The sequence below is a fragment of the Hyaena hyaena genome, unplaced genomic scaffold, assembly GCF_003009895.1.
Source record: "Hyaena hyaena isolate Hyena2069 unplaced genomic scaffold, ASM300989v1 scaffold_606, whole genome shotgun sequence".
In the NCBI taxonomy this organism is placed as follows: domain Eukaryota; kingdom Metazoa; phylum Chordata; class Mammalia; order Carnivora; family Hyaenidae; genus Hyaena; species Hyaena hyaena.
The window spans coordinates 179361-199571 of NW_024081238.1; the positions used below are offsets into that span (position 1 = coordinate 179361).

The following is a 20211-nucleotide window of genomic DNA, read 5'->3' on the forward strand; positions in this document are numbered from 1 at the left end:
ATGCATGCTTTTAAATCATTTCTGTCTATAAATAGAAGCCTTGGAAGAATTTAATCATGAAAAGACATGTCCTCCAAAAAAGATTAACATTAGTAAAAGATTGGCGATCATGAATCCAAGTTAAACATAAGTATTATTGCTACCAGTAGCCTCTTACCAGAACCAGACATTTAAATAATAGGTGCAAAATTTCCCCTAAGCTTTTGAGTAGTCTTCTCTACATTGTTGTTTTGTTGCCAGTGTCTATGATGCATACATTTTGGAGATTCTGTGAGATACCTATTTCCAAAGGACTTGGGTTCTTTTATGTCATATCGTCTTGTTCAGTCTATATAATGTCTTCAGGCACCCAGAAGAGAGGGATCTATAATGATTAAAATTTCTAGGATTGTCAGAGATGAAAGGTATTATGACATTGTGAAGTTTTGATTATTACAATTCAGGAAATAATGCATCTCCTTTCTAGTATGCTTGTCTGCACCTCCAAGTGGGTAATCTTAAGCTCATTTTATTTCACTTATGAAAATGCTTTTTATTCCTAAGAATGAATGAAGCAGATGCCATAGTTGGGCTAACTGTGAGGAACATTTATGTAGATTTCAGATGGAGAATGTGTTTTGTACTACATTTGATTCATTTGTTTTCCTTATTTACATACCAACGTGAGGAGAAAACAGGCAATGCACTTGAAAGGAAGAAATGTACATTGTGCCCAAATAAGAAAAGAAATAGAGACAAAATAGAGGTAAAAAATAAAAGATGGAGGGGGAAAAAGAGGCAGGGGAAAGATGTGAAAAAAGGAAGGAAATAAAAGAGCTTTTAATATCCTGTGGGGAGATTGTATAAATGCACAGCTATTAGTTCTGAGGCAAAGATTTTTAACTTGAGGTCCCTGTTTGAGTTTAAGAAGTCTAAGTGCTTCCCCAAAGTGTGTATAAGTCTTTGAGTGTATAAGTGTGGTGCATTTTAATATCCAGTGTGTTCATAACCTTTATCTCTACCAGCCTTCCTCAAACAGAAATAAGGTCCCAGAAAAGTATATATGAATTAAATTGAAATAGGAAGTGACATTTTTGGGCAAATTTAAGCAGTAGTTCATTTCTAATTGTTCTGACGTCAATTTGAAATGTTCTTTGAGTAATTTTTCTCAGTTTCACAAATGCAGATTTTTTAAATAGATCATTTCTGGTAAAAATGATATTCCTTTGTAAAATATTCATGGAGAATAGGGACTCATTTGAACATATGTTCTTGCTTTCATTGATGTATCATCCAACTAATTAGGCTAGCCAGCTGATTTGAACCAAAAGTTCTATGTATGTTTACAGATTAACATATAACATAAGTAGTCTCAAAGCAAAATTAAAATTTTAAATCTGAATAGAATGCTCTTCCTTAAGATTTCAAAAGGGTGGCTTGAATTTGTATTGATTAATTATCTATAGCAAGACTTGGCAAACCTTTTTTGTAAAGAGAAAGATAGGAAATATTTTAGGTTTTGCAGACCATGAGACAAAGTTAAGGATACTATGTAGGTATTTATATATTAAGACAGAAATAAATTTTGACCAATTGATGAAATTCTTTCTTCAGGTAATTTTTAAAATTATCATTTTTTTTGTACTAAAAGTCTACAGATGAGAAGAATGGAATTCTTAGGAGAGAGAGAGTCAAAGTTAGTGATCCCTCTCACCAAAATTGATTGCAAATGTTTATCTGTTAGTGTTGATCTGTATTGAGATTTTATGTATTTCATCTTGGAAAATGTTTTTTCATGTAGACAGATACCGTCAAATACTGATATCAGTTCACAAACATATTATTTTAAATGACCATAGTCCTTGTTTGGAAAGCATTTATAGAATTCTGTTATAGTCTTTTGATAATTGACTTTCAGCATGCCATATCGCAGATTGAACAATTGGAGGTTGTTTGGAAAGTCCTCAATTCTCAGAGATACATGAACTTTGAATGAGGAAATTTCCTTTGTATTTGTATCAAGGTCTGAAAAACATTGCTGAAACTGAAATTTGGGCTCAGAAAATATATCCAGGGCAAATCTGTAGGGCAATGGAGATCTCAGTTTTGTTTGACAGCATGGGAAATGTATAAATGTAGCTTGACATAACTGTGATTCAAACAGAATGACTACCATGGTACAAGTTTTGCATTTATGTGCTGTTTTGATATGATAATTAAGAAACATTAGCAAAGTTTGTAGCAAAACTAATTTCCAAAATCACTCAGTGGTATTCAATAGTAGTGTCTGAGGACAGTTTTTTTCATTCAGAAAAAATAGTCTCGGCACTGAGCTCCAAAAGTTAAAGTACAACTTTACACCATTAAGGCTCTGAACTACTCGATGGTAGACAAGTCTTTATATTCAGCTTCTGCTTATAACAAAAATTCATAGAACTGATGATACTTAAGTCATAAGACCAAAGGAAATATACCATGGAGACTTCTGGTTCAAGAATATATGAGTATTTTACATAGAGTGCTTGCTGATAAGTAACACAAGGAATGTAGACTTTTAAAACCTTATATTTTAATAAGCTTTATAAACTTGTCTAAGCCTTTTCCTGCTACCATCAGTTGTACCGTATCTTAGCAGATTCCACCTCAGGTAGTAATGAGTTAGTGCTTTTTTTATTTAACTTCTTTGAAAATATTTTTCATCTGTAGTTGTTCCATGCAGACTATTCTTAGAGACTAATTCTTTCGTTTCTTCAAACTTGGCATTGACTCCTCAAACAAAAAGGAGTATCAATAACATCTGTTAGTTTGTCAAGAGCCAAGAATACTGTTCATAAAAGTTGCCTTAAAAAAACTGAACTATTAACATTGCTCCTAGTGTTCTTGTTTCTTCAAGCAGTTATTCTCATGGAAAGGCTAATCTCAAACAAGATTTAAGATTTCTGTGGACATATTTCTGTGACTACTGACATTAATCATCCCCGATTTTAATTAAATCACTGTTGGTAAATGACTTTTCTTGCTTGGCTAACATAGGAACTGAACCACTCGGAAAATTTTTTTGGGTCTAGCCTCATTTTGACTTTTTATTTTTGAGAAGAAATTCTGTTATTATGAGTCAATCCATTTTACATTTTCTGATATATCCAACTGTTGTTTTCTTTTGAATTGGAAATAACGTGATGAGTCTCGTAGCGTTGGTGTATATTATAATCTTTCAAAACAGCGATAGTATTATTACAAAATAAGCAATGCTTTGCCATTCATTTATAACAAAATAATCCCCACTGTGTTGTGCTTTAAAAATGTGTTTTAAAGTCTACTTTTCTCTTCTTTTCGTGTTTTGACATGAAAAGTATGCACTGAGAATAAAAATAAAGTAAAATATCATGGTGTGGTGATATGCATGGCAACTTGAAATGCTGTCGAGTTATAACTGTGTCACTTAAATTGATGGTAAGCTCAGCAGGAGTGAGAAGCAACGAGAACACCATATTTGCTATGTTTTGCAACTACCTGACTCAATTGTTAGAGGGAGAAAGTAACCATAGACAATATGTAAACAAATGAATGAGACTATATCCCAATGAAACTTTATTTACGGACACTGAAGTTTGAATTTCGTCTAATCTTTACATGTCACAAAATAGTATTAGTGTTATTTTGATTTTTTTCCCAACCATTAAAAAATGTAAATATGTATTCTTAGCATCTCCATGTGTGGCCTATGAACCGTAGGTGGCTTCCCTGAACTATAGATTTACCCCCCTTGTAGGAAAATGATTCCACCACTAGGTTTACTTCACAGTGTAGTAGATATTTCCTTAAATTATGTGTGGCCAAAATTCATGCATGTGAATGGTTGTCACTGTGAGCTAGTTCTGAGAATGATTATCAGAAAACATTATGTACCCTATTCAGCACCCAGCTCTTATTTTCTAATATCCTTTTCCACTCAAAGGAGCCAGGGCTTCTCAGAAACATGGTTAATTCTAGGCAATATAGGGCAGGGAATATACAAAATGAGCCTACAGGATGTAGTAGGGCCAGAAGGTAAAAAAGTTTTAAAATAGTATTAGGGCCTGAATATGCCAAAGGAACATAGGAGCCAAATGAAATAGTTCCCAGGGGTCGAAACTGGATCAATGTGAGCAACAAATTAAACAATGCAGTATTTAGATTATAACCCAAAGTATAAAATCAGTTTCCATGAGTTCATGTTGATATAAATAACTTGCTGAAAAAGTGAATAAATTGGGGAGGAGAAACAAAATTATATAGGATAATTCCAAATAAAGTAGGTAGGTAGTCTCCTCTCAAGAAAGTAGAACCTAAGGGCGCCTGGGTGTCTTAGTTGGTTAAGCGTCCAGCTTCGGCTCGGGTCATAATCTTGCGGTTTGTGGGTTCGAGCCCCGCTCGGGCTCTGTGCTGACAGCCAGCTCAGAGCCTGGAGCCTGTCTTCGAATTCTGTGTCTTCCTCTCTCTCTGACCCTCCCCTGCTCATGCTGTCTCTATCTCTCTCTCAAAAATAAATAAAACATTAAAAAAAAAAAAAGAAAGTAGAACCTAACTCCCCACCACATATGTATGGACTGAAAAGAGGGAGAAAGGAGAGTAACTTTATAAGGGAGAAACCCAGCAAAAGCTACCAAACCAGATTATTAAGGTTCACATCATCAGTGATAAGTCATGCTGATGATCTGTAACCTTCGAAATGATCTGATGAGGAGGGCATTTTGCCTTTCTGATCTTCCTCCTAAAGCCTATAACCCTAGTCCAACCATAAGAACAGCATTCTAGAACATATCCTATTCTAAAATAAAAGTTTCATAAAATAATATTAAGGTACTCTCAGTTCAGTACCAGAAATCCATTTGATTTCTTTTAACTTGTTGCACTTGTAGCACAGGCCTGGAGGGACCACAGTCAAAAGATGTAGCAGGATTGAGCCACTGGAGTTGGTTTTCCAAGAGCAGAGTTCTCGTGTGGTGTGAGGCCAGGAATGTGGTTGCTGAATTATGGAAGATACACATGTAGCTGATTAGATGAGTATAGCTGATAGTTAACTGAATGAACTCTTAACAGCTAAAAAAAAAGAAAAGAAAAGAAAAGAAAGAAAGAAAAAGAAAAAAGCAACAATGAAACAAAAACCTATAAGAAGCACAAGTTGGAGGATCCCACAGCTCTTCCCAGTAGCTGGTTCTGAAGGCACTCAGACCTTGAGTATTTTTCAGGGAAGAAGGCATGCATTGTATGGGATGTGACATTCCTTGTTCGCTTGGCCTCATTTCAAATGTGTCTACTTTAAGTGGGCTTTATTTTGTTTTGCTTCGTTTGTTCAACATAACTTTCTTTGTTACTGTAATGATCTATTGGACTTAAATGAACCCTGCAACTAAACCTGTGACTTTCTGCTTTTCCTGAAATCTGAAACGCAAGAGAAGGATGATGAAAGATTGAGAAGACAGGCAGTTGACTATCAGTAGATAAAATCATTGACTTCCTGATTGTCTTTAATTCATATTTACTTTAAATGCATTCTTTAAACATCTACAGCACTTAAGAGTCTGATGCAGATGCTAAAACTTAGAAGATTTGTTTCTGTTCTGCAATCATTTGTAGTTCCACCTAGTATTAAAGGAGGGAATGTCACTACAGAAATATCAGCATTGATCAACAGCATAATTAAACTGGAATGTGAAGCTCGGGGACTTCCAATGCCTGCTATTACTTGGTATAAGGACGGCCACCCAGTCATATCCAGCTCACAAGCCCTTTATATTGATAAAGGACAGTTTCTTCATATCCCTCGAGCCCAGGTCTCTGATTCAGCAACATACACATGTCATGTAACAAATGTTGCCGGAACTGCTGAAAAATCATTCCACGTGGATGTCTATGGTAAGGAGAAAATAAGTTCTTTAATCATATACCTTTATGCCTATGCTTACTAGTATGCCAACATCTAATTCATTCACTAATAAAGCCCTGGCAGGTTTGGTCATTTTCAATATTCATGGATAGAAATTGGAAAAATTTGTCCCATGATTTGGAAGAATATTTTAAAAAGATACAGTTAGCAAGAGGCGGTCCATTCATTTGCCCAACCATTTGTCCATGGAACATGGGGCATCTAGACCATTTGGTTTTCATGGACGAGGTAAAGTTGTTTTTAGGACTAAGATCCTTTTCTGCTGCTATCTACCCTTTGTAAGCCAGAGTATCCCACAATATTTACAATAGTTGCAGATCAGCTAACCCAAGAAATTCTTTCCTTAACAGCTTAGGAGACAGACATGTATATATATATATAGTTCTATGGTCCAACTACATGAAAACAAAATCTCCTTTATTCCATTGGGATTTCAAAGATGCCTGAAATATTTCTTTTTTCTACCCAGTTCCTCCAATGATTGAAGGTGACTTGGCTGTACCTCTGAATAAGCAAGTGATTATTGCTCATTCACTGACACTGGAGTGTAAAGCTACTGGCAACCCTCCTCCACTTCTCACCTGGTTAAAAGATGGTGTACCTGTGAAAGCCAGTGACAACATCCGTACAGAAGCTGACGGGAAGAAACTAGAAATCATGAGTGCCCTAGAAGTCGACCGGGGACAGTATGTATGTGTGGCTACCAATGTGGCAGGAGAAAAGGAAATCAAATACGAAGTTGATGTCTTAGGTAAATAAGGATGCCACGATCTGGATTCCAGATTCATAGCAAATCCTGACCATTTTATTAAATTTTTTGGTCATGGAATCATAAAACATTGTTAGAGAAGGTTCAGTTATGTGTTCAACTCTGGACCTGCACATTATTGAGTGGTGGATTTACCACCAGACTCCCAAGATCTAAGAACCCACGTAAATCTTCCACTAATTTTGATAGGTGCACTTTGTATTTGTAAATGCATTGATGCATTTTACATCTATGACAACATCTGCTTGCAGTGAGTGATAACATGGCCCTCTGTCATGAACATGATGCTAGACAACAGGAAACTTCATCTCTGGGCATTGGGAAGTCATCTTGCAACCTTTTTACTCTCTATTTCTGTATAAATTGAAGGCTTTTGAACAGAGGCCGAATTTTTGAAGTTCCTTTCTCTTATTATTATGAAAATAAGCAACATAAAATATGAACCAGCTTAGTATTCAGATGGCATCAGCAGCACCTGAGTGGTAGATTATTTGAGAAAAATCCACAGTATATCAAAAAATACATTTACTGATCCTAGCAAGTATGTATGATAAAATATATTTTACAAAAATATATTTTACATTTCAAATCCCCTTCGGGTATCAAATCCCTGTGATACTGGTCAACCTTCTAAACTGCAACTTAGTATTGCTTAAAAGGATAGTATATTTTTTCTTGTGTACATTTCTTTGTATGTTACATCTCTGTTGTTTTCTAGTGCCACCAGCTATAGAAGGAGGAGATGAAACATCTTACTTCATTGTGATGGTTAATAACTTACTGGAGCTAGATTGTCAAGTGACAGGCTCTCCTACACCAACTATCATGTAAGGGTTTTGGTATGTCTTCTAAATACCTCCCACTTCTTTATTTGAGTGTTTTAGAGCTATCCTGAAAGAAGTTCTGTGTCATTAAAAGGTGGCCATATAAAATTATATTCGTTATGTTCCTCTTTTAAAAGACATACTCCATCTACAAAGGCAACTTTTGCTTTATAATTGCAGGGCCCCTAAATCTGCTCAATTAGAGGAATTCCATTTATGCTCTTAGAAATTGTATTTTCAGCTCATAGAGACAGACTAGTAAGCAGTATCTGTCAGATCTTCCTGAAGAACTGGAATGTTTAAGGAATGATTAAATAATAAGAAATGTATTGGACATATTAGGGGAATAGAGGAAGTTAACATGCATATGTGTTTACCTTTTTTTTCCTCTTATTTCTTCATTCACAAAGCATTTTGTGAATATCTAACCTTTCATTTTCAAGGTGCAGGATATGCAAAGGAACGATAAGTCAACTAAGAGAATAAAATATGTTCACATATGATTATAAAGCAAAATGGAAAGTGATAACTCATAAGAAGTGAAATAATATATAATGTTATATGGTTTCAGGGTTTTATTTTATAGATGTTTTAGGAATGTATTCACTTAGGTCATTAATATTATCTAAACATGTGAAGTGAATAATTTTTAGGGACACTTGCCTCTTTGTGTTCCTTAACATTAATAGAAGAATGAAGAAAACATAGCTACTGGGGCTCCAGCAATATGCCAACTTCTGTTTTCTTTTCCCCATTAGAATTCACTTTATCGAGTGGGCAAATATAGAGAATAAGGCAAATACAGTTGAGAATTTACATGTCTGTGTATGTATAGAAACATTTTAATATATAAGTGATTCTAGTTCCTCCAAGACAAACACATACACACACACACACACACACACACACACACACACACACACAAATATACACACATCTCTCTAGGAACTTAGTTATTTAAAATATGTCTCCAGACTTCTTTTTGCCTTGTTTCTATAGGTGGCTAAAAGATGGCCAACTGATTGATGAAAGGGATGGATTCAAGATTTTACTAAATGGACGCAAATTGGTTATTGCCCAGGTTCAAATGTCAGACACAGGCCTTTATCGCTGTGTGGCAACAAACATTGCTGGTGACCACAAGAAGGAATTTGAAGTTACTGTTCATGGTATGCTGAAGAAGAGACCGGAACATTACATTTAAAATTAATTTGTGCACTGTGTCATTATTTTATTCAAATGGTAGCTCAGTAATCTGGATAAATCTTGAGTTGTGGAAAGTATTATGAAGGATGTGAATTTGGGTTAAGTCCTATGGCAGGTCAGAAGGCACTTTCCTAACACAGAGACTTGACTAAGAGACCTATGTAAATGAATATACAGAATTCAAATGTTAGTGTATTCTGCATAGAATGCCAGGGTCTGAGGAATGAGACCAAATAAGACAGAATAGGCAGGCAGCAAATTCTAAGTAAAGGGGTTGTGTCTGCTCTCCAGATTTTGTCAAATCAGGAGGGAGTGTGATAAAGTAATTTCCAAAATAGAGGGTGAGGGTAGCCTGCAGGATCCAGGACACATAAGAGTATTCACAGAACTAGCACAGAAGGATCAGACCCATTAGTGTAATGAGGAGGCCACCCTCTGCCAGGGTATTGTGTGTCTCACTTGTCTGCAGACGTTGGAAAAGGAGAGATGCAATGGGAAATGGGAGAGCCATTTGGAACCCCCAGTAGAGGTATCTGTGAACATCAACATTCTTCCCTCTGTCCATGCAGATTTTTTTTTTTACTGCTTTTTCAATCCTGTGATGAAATATAGCTAATCCTGTTTCTCAGTCTCAATTCCAATTCTGGAGGAAGGGAATCTGGCAGCTGAAATCAAGTTATCATTCTGTATTCAATCAGTCTTACTGGGGTCAGAGTCACGCAATAATAAATACAGTAACAGGAAACCCACCCTGATTTAATGAGGTGGTTCTGGAGGAAGGGAGGAGCATAAGAGATTGGGAAAACACACCAAAAGGTGTAAGCCAAACATACATGCGGATTGCAGTTGCTATAAATATATTTTACTTATTCTTTGGAGAATTAGAAATCCATCTTTAAGAAATAAGTCATCTAAAATTGCTGAAGACTATAAATGCATGAGATAAAATTATTTCATTGTTTGTTAAAATACGAATTTTCCCTTTTCTAAATTTTAAAGTTTCAGGTTCTTACATCTGGATTTTTAAGTATTTGATTCCACTGATTATGGTTTTTGTTCCCTCCCTCCCTCCTCCTGTCCTTCCTTTCCTTCCTTCTTTTTTACTTCCTTCCTTCCTTAAATCTAGTACCTCCAACAATCAAATCCTCAGGCCTTTCTGAGAGAACCATAGTGAAATACAAGCCTATCACTTTGCAGTGCATTGCCAATGGCATTCCAAATCCATCTATTATGTGGTTAAAAGATGGCCAACCTGTGAACACTGACCAAGGAAATTTCAAAGTAAGTATCAATATTGCTTAGCCCAAAATGTTAAGTCTACATAGATCTTCCCAGAGCTATCACATTCTTCTTTCCTAGCTGTAGATATTCCTGTGGGATAGATTTTATAGAAAATTTACTAAAAAAAAAAAAATGTGTTTTCCTTAGAGTTTTTTAGAGTTTAACTTAATATTTTGATGTGTAGAATGGGATTAATTAAAGACCAATAATCATAATGATACTGATTTTAACTGGTTGGTATTTTTATTATTTTGATGTATGCCTCTTTTAATTATTGAAAAACTGATGTTTCCTGGATGAATGATAGCATTCATTTGTACTGACTCAGAGTATCCCCAATGTGTTTACCATAGACTAAGATTGAGGTAAAATCATATCTACATAAACCTAAGTGAAATTAATCTTTAAAAATATTTTAATTAGTTTATAAGCTTCAAGAGAACAGAGACTCAGTCTGAATATATTCACTTCTGTATCTTTCACTCTGGGTATAATCTCTGGCATAAACTTTACCTCATTACATATTTTCAAATAAAGATATTTCAAACTTAGATAATCGAAGCAATGCATTTAAAAACCTGAATTAATAGATTTTGCTCCTAGGATCAAGTTAATTGACTAATGTGGGCTTGAACTTTGCTTGTAATGAGTTTTCAGTAATGAGGGATGTGCTGAGTTCTCTTCCAAATACACGTGATGGGTATCTGCTCATTTGTTATTCCTATTCCAAGTCCTATGGAATTAATCTTAGATTGTGCTAGTGAGAGATCTATTATGCAGCCTTAAAGCATACTGCTGGTAAGCAACTGTTTACCTGGGACGTAGGCATTTATTATATACATATATAAGAGTTTAATTAGAAACTACAATGAGTAATTTTAAGAGAGAATATGGAGAAGTATGAGAACCAATATTGTGGAAAGGCTTTAGGCATGAGGGTAATTCATGGAGAAAGTCTTTGTGCAGAGATCTGAAATACATAGGAACTGAATGGGTGAATTAATGAAAGAGAACTGAGTAGAGTATTTCAGAGAAGGTACGTCTGAGCAAGCAACTTAAAATAAAGGAGAGCATGACACTCCTGGAGGACCTGACAGCAAGCCAGTGGACTGAAGAACAGAGAGCAAGATGCGGTGGTATTAGAGGAGATTAAAGAGTAGGTAGAAGGCATTTAAGTAATGATGATTTTATTTGTACTTAAATCCACGAGAGATCTTTGAAGAGTTCTAAGAGAGGAGTGACATAATCAAATTTTCACTTTAAATAGTTTCCAGGCATAAGATAATGAATTGAAGGAGTTAAAAGTAGATAAGTGGGCAAGGGTGGTCCAAAACAACAGTATAGGAAGATCCTGAACTCACCTCCTCCCACATACACACCAAGTATACTGCTACATATGGAACAGTTCCCTCTGAAAAAGATCTGAAAACTAGCTGAGCAGCTACTCCATAACAAAGGGTAAAAGGGCAACATCAAGATGGGTAGAAGAGGCAGTGATGCAGTCTTGCCAGAAATTACATCCCTGGCATGGCAACTCTCAACAGAAAAGGATCTCACAGGTCTGGAGCTTCTCCCTGGGGTTTGTGCCCTACATCAGTCATTCTAGCTCTTGGGACCTGTACTGGAGAGATGAGCCATAAAACATCTGGCTTTGAAAACCATTGGAACTTACATCCGAGAGACCCAAAGGACTGTAGGGATCTGAGATACCTCTTTTAAATGACTCACATGCAGACTTACCTGCCCTGGGATTTAGTGCAAAAGTTTAAAAAGTGCCTAGACTATGTGAAGATTCATTTGCTAATTTCTTATTAGATGTTTATTTTATTTTGAGACGGGCAGGGCAGAGAGAGAGACAGAGAGACAGAGAATCTCGAGCAGGCTCTGTGCTATCAGAGCAGAGCCTGATACAGGGCTCAATCGCATGAACCATGGGATCATGACCTGAGCTGAAATGAAGAGTCAGATGCTTAGCCCACTGAGCCACCCAGGCACCCCTTCATTTGCTAATTTTAAAGCATCTACCAGAGGGACAGGGACCAGTAGGGACTTTCTCCAGGAACAGAGGTCCTGGGAGGCACCAGTTTTGCACTCTCCTCTACCTTGTTAGCAAAAGCAGATGTGCACACACACAGCAATCTCCCTCTGCCTTGCTGAAGTGGAGGCCATGCTCTGCCCCCAGCACTCCTACCATACCTTGCTACAGCTGCAGGCATGCCGCACCTCAAGTGCTCTCCCATCGCCTCACTAAAGTGGACAGGCAAGCACAGTCCACACAGAGGATACCCCTTGAATGCCTGGATCTGGTGGCCAGAGGAGCTTCTGCTACAGAGCCCTATGGGACTGTAACAATAACCAGAAAAACAGTTCTTGGCAGGCTACCACACCCAAGGCATTGCACAGATAGTAAGCCGGAATATACTCCTAGTCGGCTGGTGAAAAAGGACCACCCACTGGTCCTCAAGCTTTGACCTGAGAGATGGGTTTCAGGTTTGCCATACATGTAGAGGCTATGAAGACATTCTCAGGAAACATAGAGGGAGACCCACCTATGTGTTTTCCCTTGGCCTTACTATAAACAGCTCACTCCCAGAAAGGAGTATATACACACATCTGAAGCCCCAGTTTTTGCAACTGTCCCCCAAGGAGCACCTCCAGATCCCCTGGTCTGAAGGCCAGCAGGGATTACAATTGCAGTCCCATTCGTATACTTTAAAAGCTGCTGCCTGAAGATCTGGCTTCTAGTCAGACTGAAACCAGGTGCTGACTAAGATCTCTCTCTCTCTCTCTCTCTCTCTCTCTCCGCCCCCGCCCCCTCTGGAACACTGATAGGTTTTGGAACACCCTTAACAACTGAGACCTATCAATAAATTGATACTTAGACAGTTGCAAGGTCTGAGAGACAACCAAGAGCTAAGACAAGGTTGAACAATGAGGTTAATCTAGACAAGGCCACTGGGAAGATAGCTGTTTTCCCAATACATAGAAACTAACACAGAGACTCAAGCAAAAGGAGGAAACAGAAGAGTATGTCTCAAATGGAGGAACAAAACAAAACCTCAGAAAAGAAAAGATCTTAATGAAATGGAGATATGGAATCTACCTGATAAAGAGTTCAAAATAATGGTCATAACGATGCTTACTGAACTCAGGAAAAGAATAGATGAACACAGTAAGAATTTCAACAAAAGATAGAAAATATAAGAAAGTACCAAACAGAAGTCACAGAGCTAAAAAATATAATAATTGAACTAAATAGCTGACCTGAATTGGAATTCAACAGCTGATTAGATGAAGCAGAGGGACATATCAGTGACCTGGAAGACAGGGCAGTAGAACTCACCCAAACAGAGCAGCGAAAAGAAAAAAGAATTTTTAAGAAATGAAGATAGTTTAAGGGACCTATGGGCAACATCAAGTGGAATAGTATTCACATATGGGCTTCAGAAGGAGAAAAGAAAGAGAAAGGGGGCAGAAAATACATTTCAAGAAGTAATAGATGAAAACCTCCCTAAGCTGGGGAAGGAAACAGACATTCAGGTCCAAGAAGCACAGAGAGTTCTAAATAAGTTAAACTGAAAGAGATCCACATGAAGAGACATTAGAATTAAAATGTAAAAGGTTAAAGATAAAAAAGAAAACCTTAAAAGCAGCAAGGGAAAAGCAATTTGTTAGGTACAATGGACCCACCCCCACTCTCCCGTAAGACTGTGATTTTTCAGCCGAAACCCTGCAAGACAGAAGAGAGTGGTGTGATATATTCAAAGTGCTGAAAGGGAAAAAAACTTCCAACCAAGAATACACTATCCAGCAAGATTACTATTCAGCACTGAAGGAGAGTAAAGAGATTTTTAGACAAGCAAGATGTAAAAAACTCATCACACTAAACTGGCCCTATCAAAAAAAAAAAAAAAAAAATGTTAAAGGGACTCCTCTAAGCTGGAAAGAAAAAGCACTAGCTAGTAACAAGAACACATGCAAAACTAAAAATACCACTGGTAAGGCTAAATATATAGTAAAGGTAGTGGGTTAATTACTTATAAAGCCGTATTAAGATTAAAAAACAAAAGTAGTAAAATTATAACCACAATAAACAGTTAAGGGAGACACAAAATAAAAGAAGGTAAAAGGTGACGTCAAAAACATAAAACACTGAGGGAGTATAAAAACGTAGAGTTTTAGAATGCATTCAAATTTAAGTTACCATCAATTTATTTATTTATTTTTAATGTTTATTTATTTTAAGAAAGAGACAATACAAATTGGGGAGGAGCAGAGAGTGAGGAAGACAGAGAATCCCAATCAGCCTCTGCGCTGTCAGCAGAGTCCAATCTCACAAAGTGTGAGATCATGACCTAAACTGAAACCAAGGTTTGGATGCTTAAATGTCTGAGCCACACAGGTGCCCCAGCTATCAATTTAAAATAGACTCTGATATATATAGGTTGTCATATGTGAACCTCATGGTAAGTACAAAGCCAAAGCTTATAGTAGGTACACAAAAGATAATGAGAAAGTAATCTAAACAAAGTCATCAAACCACAAGGGAAGAAAGCAAGAGAAGAGGAAAGAACAGAGAGGAACTACAAAACTAGCTAGAAAGCAAGTAACAATTTGGCAATAAGTACATTCCTATCAACAATTTATTGGGTGGGGTTGAGGACAGCAGGCTGTTTCCTTATTTTAAAAAAGTGAAATAAATTTTTTTGTTGAAGTTGATATACAATGTTACATTAGTTTCAGATGTACAACATAGTTGTACACTGTAGTGATAAAAAATTCTGTACTTTATACTAGGCTCACCACAAGTGTAGCTGTCCTCGGACGCCATACAATGCTATTATAATGCCATTGACTATATTCTCTATTCAATAATTACTTTAAATGTAAATGGACTAACTTCTCCAATCAAACACATAAAGTGCCTAAATGGATAAAAAAACAAAACAAAGCCAGACAAGATTCATCTATACGTTGCCTAAAAGAGACTTAGTTCAGATGTAAGGACACATACAAACTGAAAGTGAAGAGACGGTAAAACATAGTCTATGCAAATGGAAATGATAAGAAGGCTGGTAAAGTTATACTTATATCAGACAAAATAGACTTTAACACAAAAACTGTTAAAAAGACAAAGAAAGACATTATGTAATGATAAAGGCCATTGAGTAATCATTTCATAGTGATCCAGCAAGAAGACATAGCATTTATAAATATATATACACCCAACATAGAAGCACAAAAGTATACAAACAAAATATTAACAGACCTACATAGAGAGAGTAACAGTAATACAATAATAACAAGGGACTATAATATCTCACTTAAACCAGTGAATAGATCATCCAGACAGAAAGTCAGGAAAGAAATATCAGTATTAAGCAACACATTAGATCAGATTTGCTTAATAAATATGTACAGAATATTCTGCTAAAGCAGCATAATGAATACACATTATTCTTAAGTGTATATGAAACATTCTCCAGAATCAATCCCTAGTTAGGCCACAAAACAAATGTCAATAAATTTAAGAAGATTGAAATCATATCAAGAATAGTTTCTGCCCACAGTGGTATCAAACTAGAAAAATAATTATAAGAAAAATATAGGAGGGGCGCCTGGGTGGCTTAGTCGGTTAAGCGTCCGACTTTCGCTTAGGTCATGATCTCGTGGTTCGTGGGTTCGAGCCCCGCGTCGGGCTCTGTGCTGACTGCCAGCTCAGAGCCTGGAGCCTGTTTCAGTCTGTGACTCCCTCTCTCTCTGGCCCTCCCCTGCTCACGCTGTCTCTCTCTCTCTCTTTCTCTCTCTCTCTCTCCTAGAAATAAATAAAACATTAAAAAAATAATTTAAAAAAAAGAAAAATACAGGAAAGATTACAAATATGTGGATATTGAACAACATGAACAATAAGCTCATCAACAAAATACCAAAAGGGAAATAAAAAGATAAAATACCTAAGACAAATGAAAATTGAAATACAACATACCAAAATCAATAGGCTGCAGCAAAAGCCATTGTAAGAGGGGAGTTCATAGAGATACAGACTTACCTAAAGAACCAAAAAAATTGCAAATAAGGAATCTAGCTTTTCACCCAAAGGACCCATCTAGAAAAAGAAGCACAAACAAAGCCCAAAGTTAGTAGAAGGAAGGAAATAATAGATCAGAGCAAAAATAAGTGAAATAAGGACTTAAAAAAAAGATTAATGAAGTTAAGAGGAGGTTCTTTGAAAAGACAAAGCTGACAAAACCTAGCTAGTTTCACCAAAAACAATGTAGAAATGGTTCAAATAAATAAAATCAGAAATAAAAAAGGAGAATGTACAACTGATACCACAGAAATACAAAGGATCATAACAGGCTATTATGAACAGTTATATTACCAACAAATTGGACAACCTAGAAGAAGGAATAGATTCCTAGAAACATATAATCTTTGAAGACTAAATCAAGAATAGAAAATCTGAATAGATCAATTACTAGTAAAGAGACTGAATCAGTAATCAAAACAACTATCAGGGAGCCTGGGTGGCTTAGTTGGTTAAGTGCCCAACTCTTGATTTCAGTTTAGGTCATGCTCTCACAATTTGTGGGTTTGAGTCCTGCATCAGACTCTACTGACAGTGCAGAGCCTGCTTGGGATTCTCTGTCTTCCTCTCTCTCTTGTCCTTCCCCTGCTCTCCCCTGCCTCAAAAATAAATAACTAGACATTAAAAAAAAAAAAAACTGTCAACAAACAAAAGTCTAAGGCTTGATGGCTTCACTGGTGAATTCTAGCAAACATTCAAAGAAGATTTCATACCTATCCTTCTCTAACTCTTCCAAACACTAAGAGAAGAGAACACTTCCAAATTTAGTTTATGAGGACAGCATTACCCTGAAACTAAAACCAGACAAAAACAAAAACCACAAAAACAAAACAAAACAAACAACAACAACAAACAGTAACAACAACAAAGTCATAGGCCTATGTCCCTGATGAACATAGGTGCAAAAATCCTCAACCAAATATTAACAAACCAAATTCAACAATACACTAAAAGAATCATAAACCATGATTAAGTGGGATTTACTCCAGGGATGCAAGGATCTTTCCAACACTCACAACCAATGAAATACACTACGTTAACAAATGAAGGATAAAAGGCATATGATCATCTCAACAGACAAATCATTTGACAAAAATCAACATCCATTTATCATAAAAACATTCAACAACATTCAAAGTGGGAATAGAAGAAACATTCCTGAGCATAATTAAGACCATATATGATAAGCCCACAGCTAACATCATATTCAATGGTGAAAAACTGGAAGTTTTTTCTCTGAGGTCAAGAGCAAGACAGGCATCTCCACTCTCACCACTTGTATTCAGTATAGATTGGAAGTCCTAGCCAGAACAGTCAGGCAATAAAAAGAAATAAAAGGCATCCAGATTGAAAATAAAGAAGTAAAACTGTTACCATTTGCAGACAATATGAATTTATATATTAAAAAAATCCTGTAGACTTCACCCAAAAACTGTTAGAACTAATAAATGAAGTCAGTAAAGTTGCAGAGTACAAAATCAGTATGCAAAAATTGGTTGCATTTCTGTACACTAACAGGCTATCAGAAAGAGAAATTAAGAAGACAATCCCATTGAAAATTGCATAAAAAAGAATAAAAAGAAATTTTAACAGAGGTCAAAGTCCTGTGCACTAGAAAATCTAAGACATTGATGAAAAAAGTTGAAGAAGACAAAAATGGAAAGGTATCCCATGCCCATGGATTGGAAGAATTAATCTTGTTATAATGTTCATAATACCCAAAGCAATCTATAGATTCAGTGCAATTTCTATCAAAATTCCAATAGCCTTTTCCATATAAATAGAACAAACCTAAAATTCGTATATAACCACAAAAGACCCCAAGTAGCCAAAGTGATCTTGAGAAAGAAAAACAAACCGGGGGCATCATGCCGGTTTTAAACTATTCTACAAAGCTATAGTAATCAAAAACAGTTCAGTATTGGCATAAAGACAGACACATAGATCAACAGAACAGAATAGAGAGCCCAGAAATAAACCTACACATATACGGTTAATTAATTTATGACAAAGGAGCCAAGAATATACAATGGGGAAAGCATGTTCTCTTCAATAAATGGCACTGGAAGAACTGGATAGTCACATGCAAAAGAATGAAACCAAAACACTATCTTACACTGTACATAAAAATCAGCTCAAAATGTATTAAAGACTTGAATGTAGAACCTGAAACCACAAAACTCCTAGAAGAAAACATAGGTAGTAAGCTTCCTGACAACTGTCTTGGCATTGAATTTTTAGATCTGACTCCAAAATCAAAGGCAACAAAAGCAAAAATAAACAAGTAGGACTACCTCAATCTAAGAAGCTTCGTCACAGGAAAGGAAACAACCAACAAAATAAAAAGCCAACCCATTAAATAAGAGAAAAAAATTATAAATCATATATCTGGTAAGGGGATACTATCCAAAGCATATAAAGAACTCAAATAATAGTAAAACAAAAAGCAATCTGACTTAAAAATGGGCACAAGATATAAATATAAGTATATAAAATAAATATAAATATATAAAAATATATAAATATAAATTTTTCCAAAGACATATAGATGTCCAACAGGCACATGAAAAAATGTTGATTTAACATCAGTAATTATCAGGGAAATGCAAATCAAAACCACAAGATATGACCTCACACCTGTTTGAAGCCTATTATAAAAAAGACAAGAAATAACAGTTGTTGGTGAGGATGTGGAGAAAAGGGAACCCTTGTGCATTGTTAGTGGGAATGTATACTAGTGCAGCCACTGTGAAAACAGTAGGGAGCTTCCTCAAAAAATCAAAAATAGAGTTACCATATGACTCAGTAATTCCACTTCTGGGTATTTATCCAGAGAATACAAAAACACTAACTCAAAAATATATATGCACCCACGTGTTCATTGCAGCATTATTTGTAATAATCAGGACATGGAAAGAACCAAAGTATTCATCAGTAGATGAATGGAAAAAGAGGATGTGAAAGAGATAGAGAGATAGATATAGACGATATAGATATATACAGATATAGATAAAGATATAGACAATGGAATATTAATCGTAAAAAAAAGAAAGAATGAAGTCTTGCCATTTGTGACAACACAGATAGACCTTGAGGATATTATGCTAGTTGAAATAAGTCAGACAGAGAAAGGTAAATACCATATGATTTCACCTAGTGGAATCTAAAAAACGAAGGAAACAAAACAAAACTCATAGATGCACACAGAACAGACTAAGCTTGCCTGAGAGGAACGTGGTTGAGAGGCGGGCAAAACAGGTAAAGGTGGTCAAGAGGTACAAAGTCCCAGCTATTAAGTAAATAATTCATGGGGATGTGATTACAGCATAGTGACTATACTCAATAATATTGTGTTGCATTGTTGAAAGTTAACAAGAGAGTAAATCTTAAAACTCTCATCGCAAGAAAAACCATTTGTAACTTTGTATGATGTCAAGACTTGAGGAGATCACTTTGCAATGTATACAGATACATGAATTAATATGTTGTGTACATGAAACTGTGTGATTATATGCCAAGTTTACTGCAAAAAATAAATTTAAAAAGATAAAGAGTAGATGTGTGGATATCAGTTAGGACTTCCTCACCTAGGAGAGAGAAGATTGACAGTTGAACTCACATTCTGACCATGAAGATGAGGATTTATGGATACATTTGAGAATTATTGTTTCAGTCATTATGACTTGGTGAAAAATTGCACACGAAAGTTGAGGGAGTGGGAAATATCAAGGAAAACTTGTGGAATCTAACTACACAAATACATAGATTATGATGCATCCAGTGTGGTATGAGGACAACCCATTTTGGAGATGAAACTGTATTTGAGTTTTAGGCTTTTGGAGATTAAGTTGACTTTGAAATAAAGCAGACATCAGGTAGAGCACGGAATGTATGCTCCTGGAGCTTATAGGGAGCTCTAGCTGGAGATATTGACAAATAATTATATTTGAAATGGACGTGAATGAGTTTATCTAAGGGGAGAGTAAAGAGTAAGAAAAAATTGAAGAGAGAACTGACCTAGTTCAGACTCTTAAAAAATTATGATGTTTAAAGGCCATGTGCAAAGTCTAGACGTGAATATTAATGTACAAATGTGCTGCTTAATGTGTTTAGTACACTGTGGCTGGAGAATGGG

At 36.0% G+C, this 20211-nt stretch overlaps 1 protein-coding gene across 1 annotated transcript in view; it reads left to right on the forward strand.

Annotated features, from left to right (window-relative positions):
* The window catches only part of HMCN1 (hemicentin 1), a gene marked incomplete at its 5' end in the record, with an annotated part of 345453 nt that overhangs the window by 157434 nt on the left and 167808 nt on the right, over nucleotides 1–20211 (forward strand). Inside the window, 5 exons of the mRNA XM_039257197.1 lie at nucleotides 5599–5877; nucleotides 6378–6659; nucleotides 7396–7504; nucleotides 8501–8670; nucleotides 9834–9988. Of these exons, the coding sequence (XP_039113128.1) occupies nucleotides 5599–5877; nucleotides 6378–6659; nucleotides 7396–7504; nucleotides 8501–8670; nucleotides 9834–9988 (995 nt within the window). The remainder of the gene's footprint in view (nucleotides 1–5598; nucleotides 5878–6377; nucleotides 6660–7395; nucleotides 7505–8500; nucleotides 8671–9833; nucleotides 9989–20211) is intronic.